This window comes from Hipposideros armiger, unplaced genomic scaffold, assembly GCF_001890085.2.
Source record: "Hipposideros armiger isolate ML-2016 unplaced genomic scaffold, ASM189008v1 scaffold_240, whole genome shotgun sequence".
NCBI classification, from domain to species: domain Eukaryota; kingdom Metazoa; phylum Chordata; class Mammalia; order Chiroptera; family Hipposideridae; genus Hipposideros; species Hipposideros armiger.
Genome location: NW_017731590.1, coordinates 824114 through 841030, shown reverse-complemented (window position 1 = coordinate 841030; position 16917 = coordinate 824114). Strand labels below are relative to the sequence as shown.

General features: G+C 34.1%; 1 protein-coding gene across 1 annotated transcript in view; it reads right to left on the bottom strand.

Annotated features, from left to right (window-relative positions):
• Positions 1 to 2493: 2493 nt before the first annotated feature.
• The window catches only part of TM2D1 (TM2 domain containing 1), a 48104-nt gene continuing 33680 nt past the window's right edge, over positions 2494 to 16917 (bottom strand). Inside the window, exons 2-4 of the mRNA XM_019655481.1 lie at positions 14849 to 14939; positions 4528 to 4656; positions 2494 to 2819 (exon numbers count right to left, since the gene is read on the bottom strand). Coding sequence (XP_019511026.1) covers positions 4546 to 4656; positions 14849 to 14939 — 202 coding nt within the window. The 3' untranslated portion in view covers positions 2494 to 2819; positions 4528 to 4545. The remainder of the gene's footprint in view (positions 2820 to 4527; positions 4657 to 14848; positions 14940 to 16917) is intronic.

Below are 16917 nucleotides of genomic sequence, written 5' to 3'. Positions count from 1 at the left end.
GGCTGCTCATGCTGGCTGCTGGCTACACACGGTAGCCCATGGCAACCCACTGCAGCAGGGGCTGCAGCCTACGCCATTGCCGGTGACTCACGGCAGCCCAGCTCCAGGTCGAGCTGTTGTTCAGCATCTTAGCTGTAGAGGGCAGTGTCACTGGCCCTCATATGTGGGATCCGAACCGGGGCCCTCTGGCGTCCCAAGCCAGCTCTTAACAAATGCACCACTCGGCCGGCCCTGAGTTTCATTTTTTTATTTGCACTTTTTGGTGTTTTCCCAAAATTTCTGCATTAAGTTTGTATTAATTTTGTACTAGAAAAATGCAAAATGGATGCTGACTTAATGAGAGAAAGGAAGGAAAGGGGAAGGTGCCAGGACCCTGGGGAACATCTACACTTAAGGTGTTTGAGGAAGAAGAACCAACATCTTAGACTTGTACTTTTTAAGAACTAATAGTTTTCCTTCTTGTTCATTTCTTGCTATTAGATTTATTTTAGCTTCTATTTAATCAGTATTATAATACTTAACTTAGACTTAAGCATCTAGGTTAAAATAAGGGAACAAGTCACAGAAATTTTCTGTCAACAAAACAAAAACATACCACCATACTAATATTTTTATAGTCCTAGCAGTCCCATAAACAAATGCTGGCCGTAAACACAACAGAATCTTTGAAGTCTTAAAGCTGACCTTTAGTTTAATACAGTGTAGGTAAGAAATCTTCCTGGGTAAAGAGGTACTTCTGGAAATTGTATTAACCCTTTCAGGCTAAAGTAGCACCATTTGTAAATGTTTCTATAGAAACAGTGTTTCTGTAGAATTGAAAGAATCCATTCCATCTCACCCTAGAGGGTTCAGGAGCAACCCAAGGAATGACTGAACCAGTCCATCTCACAATTTTGGCCACTGCTTTAAAAGCAGGGTTATCATATAAAACATCTCATACAGAGTCCTTCGCACGTAATTTGTTCTCACACACACTAACAAATAGCCATAATAAACATGTTCCATGAAAGTGAAAAAAAAAAACAAAACAAAACTATATTCACATGCATTAAATACATTTACATAAAAAATAAGACAAAAAAAGCACTTGTTAAAGAATTACATATATTAAGCAACAGGAAATTAGGCAAACTGGAAAAAAGTGAAGTGTTCTTGTCATGTAAATTTAGAAAATTATAGTGAAAATAAAGTCTAAAGGTTTAAGAGTGTTTTATAAAGAGACTTTATTTCTAGATTTTTATCAACAACCTGGAGTACTATAGCTTATTTGAATAAATACTTTGAGGAGCCCTAGCTTTGAAATAGACTTCCCACCTGGCCAAGTCAATAACTGTAACAATTATGCAACAAGAATCAAGATTACTTTTCATGACTTAACTGCAAGTATTTCTCATATAATTGAACTTACGTGGCTATGGAAACTTAAAAGACTTTTAAAATCTGGGCTTAGGTGATCCTGAAATAAACTTCAAAGCACTGTCTGCAACCAAAAGGATCTAGGAAATACTAGAAAATGGCATCTACCAGCTAGCTTAACTGGAGCCAAAATATTATCACTGTGAAAAAGTGGATCCCAAGGGAATATAAGCGCCTTAAGGGCAGAGACATTTGTGTATTGTACACTGCTGCATCCTAGTATCTAGAACAATGGTATACACTCAATATTTTAATTGATGAATGAATCAAAGAGACTGTTCCTGATGTATATTAGGAGTCAACCCAAATTCAATTCACATATCAATATCAATAATCTTCCACCAACTAGAGAATTTGTTACTGAATGACGAACATATTATGAAGCTAACTGAACTTATATAGTATACTTCAGAGTAAAATGAGTGATAAAAAATTATGATTTTTACTCTTGAAGAGCCCAAACCCCAGTAATTCTGAAAGTGGCATGCCTGTGACTAATAAAGAAAGAACCTACTAGTATCATGGAGACATCACATTTCATGTATTTCCATTTCTTAAAGCCCTTCTAAAACATGGTAAGAAAAACCAGTGCTAACACACAGGTAGGTGCTGCTTCCTTCAGACACTAGTGCATCACTTATGGCCCCTGTGCCAGCATCTGCCTGGCAGCTAACAGATGGAAGACATTAATCATCTGTTCGGTGTTCCCACCTTGTCCATCAGCCTTAAATGTAACTGCACTGAGCTGGATGAGTCAGCATCTGGTCTTCCAAAAGCTAGTGAATCACTCCCAAAGCAAAAAGGAAAAAGTTTACACTTCCGAGGCCTGATTCGATGCCAGAAGTATCCATGTTGCCTCAAGGTTTCTGACTCCCGATGATCTTTAGCTCCTGGATACCAAGGCAAAGACAGGTCTGAAAGCTACAGGAAACCAGGTGGGTCGTCATACACAAGACTGCAGCCCCAGGCAATATAAGTGGTATTTGTTCACACCATGCATTAACTGCTTTGAAGGATCAGAATGCAGAAGACTGCTATATTCAACATTGAAGGTTTTCTTAATAAAGCACTGAAAAATGTGAATGAGTCATCCTTTTATTTTTCAGAAGCCAAAATGACAAGTGGCAACTTGCCTTTGGGAAAGACATTAAAGAACATCAGGGTAATAAGCCATCTATCTCACAGAGACAGTAGCCTAAGAAAGACTATTATCATACAGCTCTCAAATAAAGTCCTATTAAATAAACCTCAGGATAATATGCTTTTAACTGAAACAAAACAAAAACATCATCGACAGCAAAAAATTACATAGAATCCATAAAATGGTATGTGAAGAAGAAAAAAGGAAAATCTGGAAATCCACATACTGAGAGTTCGATATTAAACCCAAGAAGGCCCAAATCCTAAAACAGAAAGAAGAAATACATTAAAACACAGTATTTTTAAAGAGTCCAATGAGGTTACTGCAGATGCACATTTTAATGCTTTATTTACTTAAGACGTTTTTTCTTCCTCTTGGAGCCCTTCGATACAGAGAGATCACATGAACAATAATGCAGAAATCTGCCTTCTCAATGGGCCCTTCAAGTTTTAAATTTCAACTTTGTGTCTGGAATCTCAATTAAGTGTTTATATAATAGGCTGCAGAGAATTGAATTGCTTTTTAAATTACATTTGCTTAATTTTTACACATTATGGTTTAAAAACAATCTATATACTTTTGACAGGGACACCACAATTTACAGTATGGAAATAAGGTATGTGAAACTACAAAACCCTCCTTGTAAAGAGTAATCATTTCCAAAATGAAGATGCTTAATACAAGATGATACAGTTGGTGGGGGTCAAGGTGAGGTGGGAGGTGGCGAACAAGCAGTGGGACTCACAGAAGAGCTAGATGCTTGAATGAGTTTCGCACTGACTGTGTCTTAGTCTCAACTTGCTTCTGTCTCATTTTGTTCCCTGGTAAGAGGAGGCAGATATATCTCTAAACTTCATGTCAATTTTAAACCCAAAGACTCTTATAGTTTATAAGAAAAGATCTGAAAAACTTTTTGGGTAATCAGTTGAATAAATTCCTCACATCTTGACAAAGTCTGTCACTGTTCAAACTCACGATAATATCTATAAAGGATATCCCATACTTTTATTATGAGAAAAAAAATCTACCTTAAGGGCAAAATTGTACATTATATCCTATTTATACACTACAACTTGGAAAATAAATGTCTATTCCACTCCTGGCCTCTAGAAGCACTCTCTGGGACAGTCAGCTAAAAACCCTGGGACCATGACTGTGGCCAAAACATCTAGCCTGTCTTTCTCTCTGAAAGCAACTAGATAGTTCAAGGTGCACTGTCACCTAAGAAGTACCCTGCACCCTCCATGTTGTATAGGACTTCTCCACTGCAGAGAAGGATTATACCAGGAAATAGTTGTCCTGAGAAAAATCTAGCATTCCTGGAAGATTATTTATTAGGATAGACTAATGTACAGTCATGGAAATAAAAACCTTATAGTAGCAGAGTCCTAGAGAACCAAACAGTTGAACCGGGAAGACTAATTAATGGTACCTGTGGCTTCTCCAAGTGTATTACCTATTTAAAGCTAAGGCCAATTAATAATTTTCATGGGCAGGGCCAAACTTTCGTGTAGATTAAGTATTTGTAGTAGTTCAGGGTTGAGACTACGAACTTTCAGGTTTAGGGAAGGAGGAGAAAGAGGTTTAGGATCATATAGACCCTAGGAGAGACAGCAGAAGAGATATGCTTTATTCAACAATCAACAATCTATACTTTCATCATAACCGTCATAGAATACTATATAATATCTTTTTGCTTGGATGTGATTATTTTCTTGTGAACTTTGTCCTTTAACATATTCACTGCAAAAAAGAGTCTGAATTGAGAACTACAGGAGCAATGCGCACACAGAAAAATGCTTTACAGATGACTAGAAATATCTTGGGCTGCATATATGCAGACCTGTTTCCTGAGAAGCAAAATGAGAGGATCACAACACTGAATGATTGCTTAAATTTCCTACAGTTCTCAAATTCTCATAATTTAATACAGATAACATATTATAATTGAGTGTATATATATCACTTACTGTTTCTTTTTAAAGTAGTTATGGATATAACTGTGTTTTTCTAAATGTCTCATTAGTAATACTCAGCCTTGTAAGTCTGGTTCCATAATAATCTATAATGTAACTACTTCCATCTGAAGGTCCAACAATCTAGAAAAGAAAATTTTCAACATTACTCAAGATACCAGTTATTTTCACAATACTTTGAGTTTATTTTTCTCAGTTGTTAATTATTTCAGTAGCAACAAAAATACACCTCAAACTAAGTCAAGCAAAAAAAAAGTAATGTAGTGACTCGCGTAGATGAAAAAGATACTCGGGGAGTTCACAGCACCAAAGAGCTGCAGGAGCCAAGGCCTCAAGGACAGGCACTCCGTGGCCCAGGAGGCTTTGCTCTGGCTTCCCTGCCATTTTGCTCAGCTCTGCTGCCACTTTCTGCAGACAGGCACTCCCAATCGATGATGGCCAACAGCTCCCAGTTCACATCTTCGCAGCTCAGCAGATCCCAACAAAAAGTAAAATTTTCTTCCTCAGGGTTTATAAGCCAATTCCAAGGAAGGACTTTGATTGATCTGCTTGGTGTTTATGCCTATTGCTGGACAAATTACTGTGTCCAAGGGAATAGGATTAATATGATTGGCCAGGCCAGGCTCTCTGTGGGACATAAGTATTGGACTTAAAGAAATCACCTTTAAAAAATAATTTAATAAAAAATTTAAAAAAAAAAAGAGTCCAAAAATACGCTCTGCCACATCTTGTTCAAAAGGATGCATTCCCAATGTCATTTTACTTTTTTTTGCTTAAAATTATGTTAAAATTTATAACATGTTTATGCTGTTTTGATGAACTGTATATCATTAATAATTATGACAACTCAATTCAGGAATCACAGAAACTTTAAAACATTTTAATTGTAATGAACACGATGATCAGTAGAAGATTTTCAAGCATAAAAATATATTACATTAAAAAAATATTACATTAGGGTAAAATTCTGTGGGAGATGGAAATAAAAATAAAAATTCAAGGAGAAAAAGAATGAAAAATTTATAATGGTTCGTGAGGGTTTCATTTGTATCTTTTTTAAGTGAATGATATTTAAAATTCCATGGTGTTTATATTCTGTTGAATACATTTTTAAATTAATGTAACAGTTTTATTTAAATATGTCAATATTTGTAAACTATAAATTATACCCTTTGCAATTATTTAAACTTATGATGGAAAACTTAAATGTCAACAGACATGCAGAGGGTAGGGATTTAAAAAAAATTCTTTTAGTGGTTATACAACCCCAGTTGATGAACACTGCTGTTAAAGTATTCTTCATTTTAAAAATAAATTTGGTGTTAAAAATTATTCCACAAATACTTAGTAATTCCTACAATATTTGAGACACTGTGCTTGGTATTATACATATAACAGTGAATAAGATATAACCTCTGCCAAAAGGGAGCTTATTCTAGTAAACTCTACATGTTAATATTCAAATAACACAAAGCACTTATGTGTTAGGTACCATGCTAGGTGCTGTAATGCACTTTGTTTTATTTTCTAAAGATTAAATTGATTTGGCTTGACATTTATGAATGTTATTTATGAATTTCAGTAAAAATTAAAACTTTTGTAGTCACCAAAGTCACAGAGGAAACGACTATGAGCATTAATCCAAGAAACAGAAAAATGGGTGACTAGAAGTTACAACATGTTCTGAGACTATGTAAGGGAAACTAAGAAAGTAAAGACCAGCCAGTCAAATCAAACGGTAAAAAACTGCCTTATTTGGAACATGTCCATAGATTGGAACTGGGCCTATTGTCCTGTTATCTTTTTTTCCTATGCCATCTCCCTTGATAATCTCACACCTACTTAAAAAACGTATTTCAGACGCTGAAAATTAGGAAAACTTATGATTAGGTGACCTTTTAATATCATGCATTTCTAATAAGTCCACCTGAGGCTCTTCACTCTCTCAGGAAATATAACTATTTACCTAAAAGTTGATGAGGACCCCAAAGCTTTATAATCTTGTCAAGTTAGCAGTTAATGTGTAGAAAAATGATCAGGTTTTGTTTTTGTTTTGTTTCCCCTGTCCTGTAGAGAAGATACCCCCAAAAGGTTACAGTTTTATTACCTGGTTCTGTGTTTCCCCAAAATAAAAACAGTCTTATATTAATTTTTGCTCCAAAAGATTCATTTTATTCATTTATTCATGTACAAAAATCTACATTTATTCAAATATAGTCATTTCTGGTTGATGATCTTGACTGGGACTTATTTTAGGGTAGGGCTTATATTACAAGCACCCTGAAAATCATGCTAGGGCTTATTTTCCAGTTAGGTCTTATTTTTGGGGAAACGCAGTAATATACAATCCAATTTTGTATCTAGTATAGCAATATTATTATAGCATTTCTTTCCCCTTAAACTGTGAATCTGATGCCTCAACTAGTTCTATCATGAAAATTCCAATCCTTTCCAGAGATAGGTTCAGCTTGGGCACGTAATGGAATTCTGGCCAATCACCTATGGGACAAGTTCACTGGGAGCTTATTTTCCCTTAAGAAGATAAGTGTGAGAGGAAACCGGTCTTTTTCTGCCTCTGGAAGTAACTATGTAAGGAATGATGCTAGCCAAAGGTCCTGAAGATGGCAAAGAGAAAGAAGGAAGGAAGAAAGGAAGGGACGAAAGGAGGGAGGGAGGGAAAGATAGATTTGGGTTCTTCATTAAGTCTTTCAGCTCTAAATTAACAAATTTTAGAACTACCTTATCTCAGATTCTTGATATATGATATAATAAATTACCATATTTTAAATCCAATTTATACTGAGGTTTCTGTTACTTGTTGCCAAAAACTGATAATGCACTTGTCTTGAACACCTCCTACATAGCACTGCCAGATCACGAAAGCACAGCACTAGCTGCTACTCTCTGCAGAAACAATTTGAAGATCTGGCAGAAAGACAACCAAATTAAGTCAGTGTGGTAAAGCACCAGACGAAGAGAAAGCTGTCTTTAACTAGCTGTAGGATTAATCCTCTTTGGGCCTCAGTGATTCTTATCCACATAATGAGAACAGATTAAGTTGTTCTATTGGGTTGTTGGAAAAGTCATGATGTATTTTTTCTATGTTTTTCGCTGCAAAAATGCGTCATGACTTTTCCGACAACCAAATACATAGTACTTTTTAAGATCTGTACAACTACATTTAAATGCAAACACCTCTACAACGTATTGTCAACATACTTTTCTATGAATTATTCCATCAAAGAATTTGTTCTCTCTATTTAATTTTTAAGAAAACTAGCATATGTAAAGGCTTCAATTATTCAAACCCATATTCCCACCCCAAAATTAAAAATTTAGCCTTTTTAAGCATCTTATGTACACTTATAAATCCTCTTAGTATGAGTATATTATTGTATTGCTAATTATAAAATCACAAATCTTTAAGAATATCCCCTACTGGGAAATTTTTTACTCAGTTAAATTTGCCTATGTCCATTTGTTCATTAATGACAAGAGTACAAAACCTAAAATTATGAGTTTATTTCTTAGAAATGGCCTGAGCCAAATTGTATAGCATCTGATAAACTGGGGAAATTTCTGAAATCTATGGGGAGAAGAAAGAACACTTACATACTTCACCCCAATTAATGGACCAAGAGGCAAACGAGAGCAGGGCACTACCACTATGGGAAGCTATTTTGTACAATGGATGTTAGTATCTCTTGTGTGAGAAATGCTAAAACCGTAAGAAAGCAACTTCATATCCCTCTATATTCATTTCCTGTAGCTACTGTAACAAATTACTCTTAATACAAACTTAGTAGATTAGAACAATAGAAATTTGCTCTCACAGTTCTGGAGGCCACAAGTCTAAAATCAAGGTGTCGGACAGCCACATGCTCTAGAGACTCAAGGGGAGAAATCCATTCTAAGCCTCTTCTCGGTTCTGGGAGCAATCAGCCTTCCTTGGCATTCTGTGGTTGGTGACCATATCACTCCCATCTCTGCTCTGTCTATACACTACCTTCCTTTCTGTGTGTCTGTCTTTTCTCTTCTGTCTCCTATAAGGACACTTGTGATTGGATTTAGGGCCCACCAGGTAATCCAGGAGGATCTCTTCACTTCTGCAAAGACCCTTTTTTCCAAATAAGGTAACATTTGCAGATTTCAGGGATCTGACATGGGTTATCTTGTCCTACCACACCCTCCTACAAAGATGTTTGTGGTGGTTTAGAAGAATGGGTGGAATTTCATTTCTTTTATGTCATTTTGGATTGTTCCCAACATGAAATTTTATTTGCAGGCTTAAATGCAAAAAATCTTGAATTGTTTACTGCAAGGGGTAGGTTTCTCTAGGCACAGTCTATATAGAAGAGTAAATCAGAAAACTTTAAAAATACATACTAAAGTCAAGAATGTTAAGAAGTAACCACCAAATTTCCTTTGTTTTCTTGTTCTTTATTTTTGATCTCCACTCTAATTCTCTACAACCCACCTAGCCATCCATCCACAGGCACCCACACAAATAGGCATGCACTGAACTTGGTATATGACTTGGAAACATTTATTCTTGAAAAACGTATGTTCTTTGAATATGTAATTTGAATGTATCTGAATAATGTTATTGTAGTTCTTGCTGAGTTTTAAACTATTTTCAGAGTACACTATGATTTAAGACATTTTCATGTAGCTGTATGTACATGGTAAGGGCTTGTAATTGCTGCCTAGTATTAAGGAGGATGCAGCCACTCTCCCGTAAGTGTACACATCTAGGTTGTTTCCAACTTCCTGCTACTACAAACAGTGCTGCAACAGACATCTTTGTACAACCCCCTTGTGGACATGAGTATGAGTTTTTTTGGGTAAATGCCCAGAAGTATATCCATATTTACATATTATTTGGGTGATTCTGTGAATCACCTATTAGTTTACTGTGCTCATTTAACTATTAGGCTCCCCATCATTTTCCTATTGATTTGCAGAAATTATCTGTACATTCCACCTATCAATTCCTGTTGCTGGTATCCTTTTACTCAGTCAACTGTTAACTTGGTCTATGGTATCCTTTTTAAAACACAATTTCTTAATTTTAACATAACCAAATTTAATGATTTTTCTTGTTTGTTTTTGAGATCTTGTTTATGAAGCCTTAAAACCCATCTGAGGTCATGAAGATATTCTCTTCAATTAGCTTTATTAAAAGTTTATCTTCTTCTAGGTATATGCCTAAAAAAACGAATGGGAACTTAAACAGATACTTGTACATAAATATTCACTGCAGCTTTATTCACAGTAGCCAAAATGCGGAAACAACCCAAGTGTCCACCCACAGATGAATGGCTAAACAAAATGTAATATATACATACAATGAGGTATCATTAAGCCAAAAAAAGGAATTAAGTTATGATATATGCCATAACATCAATGAACCTTGAAAACATTATGCAAAGTGAAATAAGCCAGGCATAAAAGGACAGACACTATATGATTCCACATAAATGAAATATCTAGAATAGGTAAATTCAGAGACAAAAAGTAGATTAGAGATTACCAGAAACTAGGGAGAGAGGAGTAGGGAATTATTGCTTAATGGGTACAAAGTTTCTGTTTCAGGTGATAAGAAAGTTTTGGATATAGATAGTAATGACAGTTGTACAACATTCTGAATGTAATTAATGCCAGTTAACTATATACTTAAAAATGTTAAATGGAATATTTTATGTTATATATATTTTACCATGCAAAACAAGAGCTTAATTTATTAATGTTGATAGTTTTGCCTGTAATTTATAAACTTTTTATTTTTTTAGTGGAAAATGTATTTTTGTTTGTATATATTTAAGTAGCATTCTAATAAAAGTTAATTAAAGCAAAAAAAATATGGTTTCCAGTAAGTATTTAACACCTAAACTTTAGCAACAGATATGATACTCCATTTAATGGCTTTGCATTATCATTGAAATCACACTGCTTAGGTAATCCAACTATCTTAGAAATTTAAAATGTTATAAATGAATTAAAGAGTGAAAGGACAAAAAAAATAACACTTTATACAACTCTATCAATGTACCCTTTTTCTATCTAATCCACTTCTGAGTTTCTCCATATAAAGATTCCAATATTAATACTGTCAAGATCAAATCATCTCCTCAAGCCCTATTAACCTGGTGAAAAAATAAAACGACTCAGCTGTCTGCAATTAGAGGATAATGATGCAACATGTGTCCATCCCAATTCCTCCAAAGTAAATTTATATTCTCTTAGAAGTCAAATTACATTTTTGTGGCCATAGCTGACTCCTGTGTGTGGTTAATTTTAATATAAGGCCATTAAAACCACCTGATTAGTCACATTTTAATTAAGCATCAAAATTCCTGCATCGTGCCAGAAGTTATACATTCAGAACCCCTGACTTCATTTGATTTAAAGACTGGTTAATATCAGCCCTTAATGACCAATATAAACATCATTCCTCAAGACATGAGTAAGATTCACCATTATATGTCCTGAGGAAAATACAGCTTTTGGATTAGTCTCAGAACCAGTTTAAAATTACTGTTTTTTGAACATTCTTTTAGTTCACTAAATAAAAATCTGCCCACAGAATACATGACCTAAGTGTCCATTGGTTTTTATATGTTGCTGTCCCACATCTAGTGAACTTGCAAGGACTTTGACCACCTTTTCCAGTACTGGTAATAGATTTAGGTGACTATATGTTTAGTTCTTCTTTTGATCAATAGCTTGTATTTTATAGGGCAAAGGTATAGGCCATGTCCTTGACAAAACAAATTGGCTCACACAGAAGTGAACCTATAAACCTAGCCTTATTTATAGTATGAACTGAAAAGCCTAGGCTTTTAAAAATTTTAGTATTTAAACAAGATATATTCAAGATAACTCTTTTTTATTTTAAATCTGTAATTCCCAAGGAAATATTTTATTTCTAATATGTGAAATCGTATTAACAGACCACTCTTGGTATAGTTAGATTGTTAAGTTCCTTTAGGGCAAGGATCTCAATTTATCATACCTAATTGGTGCTTACTAGAAAACCATTTTCACTGACGGCATAAAACTTACTATTTACAATTTATCATACCAACTTTTATTTTTATTCATTACCTCTCAAGTAACACTATAACATTTAGAACTTCAAGGTCCTAAAGAAAAGCAATCACTTTTTTAAAACCACCATTTTTAGCTTCTCATCTTCTCTGTAATGGGCACAAAGCCACACTTTACAAAGTATACTACATTCAATTCAAATCAGCAAAAATTTTTGAGGGCACACTTTATGTTTAGCGTACTACTAGTGATATGGAATTAATAAGTCTTATTGTCCTCAAGAAATTTATGTGAAAAGTCAAACCTAGTGTGTATAAGTTAAGAATACAAAAGCAATATATAATCCAATGCTAAAATGAGTTACACATATTAAATGCAAAACTAATGGGATGTTATAAATTTGATATAATTATTTATAAAATTCATAAATGTCTTGTAGATTATGCTGTTTTTCTGAATTTCTGCTTAGTTACTAGTCCTTTAAGAAAATCTACTCTGCACTATTGACAGGAATTAACATGAATATAATTTCTTTCATAATGTATAGAATTTTTAAAAATATCATAAAGAACCCAACATATTTGCTTCTAACAGCTTTCTAATTAAAACTCATATTTCCATTTCCCTCTACCCATAATCATCATTCTGATTTGTGGCTGTCTCGTCTCCACTTAACAGAAGAAACTTTCTTTTCTTTGTGTTGGGCAGAGTACACATCAGTCATTTGGATATGGCTAAAAATGTCCAGACTTTGTTAGTGAGAAAAGAGGTTTAAATGGAAGCAAAAGTCTTGTTTTTTTTTAATTAAAAAAAACTTAAATTGTCTAATCTATCCTTCATGATACATGCAAAAATGTATTAGCACAAAAGAATGAGTGTGTTAAAATCTTCAGAACTGCCTTATGAATAACTACATATAGTAGTTATATACAATAGATATCTACAGCTGGAAGATTGTATGCTACACATGTATCACTGATTTGGATTTTTCGTTGAATGAATAAAAGAACGGAATTAATTCTATACAATGTTTCATCCCATTCATTCGCATAGTTCTATTTGCATATTTTTAAGAATGAAAAAAATAGAACTTCAAAAGTTAATTAACAAATAGATAAACTCATGCAAGTATTTCAATAAATATAATGACATGTAAAGCTTACTTTAGCAATATGTGCATTATACTTTATGTTGTTTTGGTTCAAAGATGAAATAACTAGACCTATTTTTTAAAGAGAATTTTCCTGGATTTTTGTTATAAACACTGTGAAGCAAAGTATGTTTTTACAGGTCTTGAGTTTATGCATAATATGTTTCTGGGATCACAGCCCAAAAGAAAAACATTGCTATTCACTGGGGAATAATATTTAATGGAAAACAAGAAAAAAAATTGGGTATGGAGAGAAGAAAGAAAGAATAAACAAAAAGATTATGGATAAAATGTAAAAGGTCTATGAAAATTTGGAAAAATGTATTTGTGACAAAAATATTAATGCAGTTTATGGTATTTATAGTAAAAACGTACTTGATTTGCTAAGAAAATAATATTCTAAAACTAATGTAGTCAACATCACATGGTAAGTACATTAAACAACATGTAGAATAAGGCTACACATCTTATTTGGCTGCATTTGAAAACTGACTTATTTTCCCCCCAATCTGAAAGCACTCTAAAGTGACCGTACCTATTAAAATGTCTTATTTAGGGAAATTTACTGCAGAAATTCAAACATTCTAAATCTACCTCAATAATGTGTGATAGTCTCAATTCCAGATCTTTAAGAAATTAACTATTTGTTCTGAAAAATTCAGGCATACATGTACCAGATAGTGGCTGAATCAAATAAGCTCTATAATTTGATATAAATAAAGCCACAAAGCAATGATATCACCAAAGAAATAACCTAGTGTGAAAATATTAACTAATTGGATGGGTTCAGACAATGAATTCTGGCTATCTTAAAGAATCCCAATAATACATTAAATTCTTGAATCCTCATTTAAAGTGAGAAACCCATTTCCAGACATATGTGCACAAGTACCTCAGCCTCTTCATGCCTGCTGGCCTGTCCCACAGTCAGAGAGGCAGGATATTTGGTTAAGCATATGTTTATGAATAAAGACAGGAAAATTCCAACTTTAAAACCAAATATTTTCCTTGTTTAATTCTGGTATCTTATTGGTCCATATGCTGCCTCCTCCTCACAGTATGGCACCCTCCTCACAGTATGCTACCAAAAAGCTCCTAGATTTTGACTTGCTCTTAAAGCATAAGGATAACATCAAGCAGACAGAATCGAGGAGTGGAAATACTGTCTGAGAAAGAAGAGCAAAACTGATGATGATCTAAATACACACTGACACACTTGCTGAAGACATTAGGTGCTCCAGAAATGCTTCCTGAAATGCTGTTTAGTGACATGTGTTATGATAAATTCATCTTTCTCTAATTTAAGAATCCTCATGAGTTAACCACAACCAGTTCAGTAGAAGTTAATAGAAAACATCTGGTGGCACTTTTAAATGCTTAAGGCTAGCATTTCACAAACCGTGCCTGTCTCCATGCCACTCACTGCAGCAGGAGAAAATGACACAAACACAGAGAAGCACAGATGAAGAGCAGGAATCCTGACATCATTTGATTATATGGATTTGGTCTTGCCCAAGCCCAGCCCCATGCCGAGATTTTCTACAGAGGACCCAGATGTTCCTTTTTCCCTCTTTGGCTTAAGCTGGCTGGATTTCAGTTTCTATAATTTGCAAACAAGAAAATACTAGTATTGAATGCCTGTCCAGTGCAACAGAAAACCTTGTTTCTGCCTCCATATATTCATATGTAAATATAAAATTCCCATCAATATCCTATTATATTAATTGACCTTGTGGCTGTAACTATCAGAAAAAGAAACAATAAGTTTGAGAAATAACCTCAATCCTTCTTAGAGGGTCATAAAACAAATTATAGAGGTTTTGAGAAGTTATCCAGTAGAGAAATCTCTTTAACTCAGTTGAACTCACCTTTACAAATCATATTTGATTACTGAGTCCTTTTTTAAATGAAGTTTCTACGTCCTTTAGAACTACTAATTGGTAGAGCACAGGGTGGAAAATGCTACTTGGAAACATGGCCATGATTCCTTGGATCTAGGATCTAAGAAACACTGAAAAGGCATTCCTAACTAATATATTTAAAATATATCAGAAGATCACAGGACTCAAATTTGAATGTAAAAGTAGTTCATCTTCTCGAGCAAAACTAACTTACCTGCATTGAAATAAGAATGAAATCAATTAGGCTCCCAATTCCACAAAACCCTACAGTGCAAAACTTTAACAAACCTAGAAAAGAAGGTAAAATCATTTACAACCTGGAAAGTCTTATAAATATTAACAAACTTTTCCATTTCCCAATAAATCATTATATATACCATAAACTCTTTATGTCAAGAATATAAAATTAACACTTAAAAAAATCAAATCTTCACCTGAAAATATGAGAAAAGTTTAAAGGTTCCTCCATATAGAAAAGCCACAACATTTATTAACCCACTTAACAAATAAATATTAGGAACTGAAATAAAAACTCAATGTAATCTTACAAATTTCTTAAAAGAAAAGGCTGAAGGAAATAAATCTTTAAATCTCAGTACACCAGAGTTACAGAATATCTTTAAGTCCTAAAACCCTTGCTTATTTATTAGACTTAATATATTATGTGATCTAAATTTTAATATACAGTTATAGTAGAAAGTCCAAATAAAGACTGTCAAGGCACAGAAAAAATAATCAAGAAAAAACATTGATCCTATAGTTAAATTGCAAAATTTTAATTGTAACCCAATTATCTTGAATTTATCCTACACTTTTTTCCCTAAGCATCTCATGTTTATTAGCTCTACAGTCAAAATATTATTAACAATTCTGTGCACTATATATATACCTCTGTCCTTGGTCTCAACCTTTGAGCTAAGGCACTAAAATAGATGATAACAGAGCATAGAATCTAGGGCATATACAATGATATAACAAAAACATGATGATGAAATTAGAAGAGGCAGATTGGGGGTAAGGGTGGGATGAGTAATCTTTTCTATTTTTAAACTTGAGTTGCTTTCCAGACATCCCATTTGAGATATAAAAATGGTATGAAACAAGACTCTTCGTGAAAGGGTAGTTTTAAGTATCAACTACAAATAAATGCCAGCTAAAATCACAAGAATGGATGAGATCACCTCCTGCACACAATTTGGAAATACACAAATAAGACTGAAATATGTAGGTACGTTAGACTATTTTTTCCCCTTAGTATTACACATACTTGTATGTTGTAATACTAAGAATAATGTTGTAAGTACAGGGATAACAAATGTTGGAAGTAATTTAAAAACTATTAAAATATAGAGATTATATAAAATTATGCTTTTAGTTTTCTTCAAAACACTTACTACCTACTTAATATTTTATATTTAACTGTCTCTCATGGAAGCCCCATTAGTGAAGGGTCTTTTATTTGTTCTATTTACTCCTGTGTCCTTAGTACCTATGACATTCATTGTCTGGCACACGGTAGATGCTCAATAGTTGCTGAATGAATAAATTTTCTCAGCTTTTATGTTTCCTAAAGACCCATAATTTTTTATCCATTAGCTTATATAACTTCTTTAATTATTTTTTAATTAGTTGCATTTTATTATAGTTGCCCAAGGAACTTGATTCACTTATTCAATATATTATATCCATTCACTCATTCAATTGTATTTCTGAAATGTATCTCTCTTCACATAGCATTTTAGTATAAATTTAGAAATATTAGTTTCCCTTCCTTCAATTTTTTTTTCTAAAAAGAATATTGAGAAATGGTCCAAAAAGGTTTGTCTTTCACTGCTACTCAATGAAGAAAACATAACCATGTCAGACCCTGGTCCTTGTCACGCCCTCTTCCAGCGGATGTCTTCCTGTAGCTCTTCTCCTCTCGCGGGCTACTTCAGACAAGTCTTCCTAACCTGCCTGCTAAAGCAACATGCCACTCCCCCACAGCCCAAGGGTCTACCATATCTCCCTATTTATTTCCTTCATGGTACTGATTAGAAATCTATAAGGGCCTCATTCATTCGTTTGCTCATTCATTCTCTGTCTTCTACTGCTAGGTATACTCCTAAAGGCAGGGTCCTTATCTGTCTTATTCAAGTCATTCCTTGATCAGTACCTGACAGACAGTAAGAGTTTGACAAATATGACTATCAAAAACCTAGAAACATGAGATAGCCGAGTGGCGCATTGGTTAAGAGCTGGCTTGGGACGCCAGAGGGCCCCAGTTTGGATCCCACATATGAG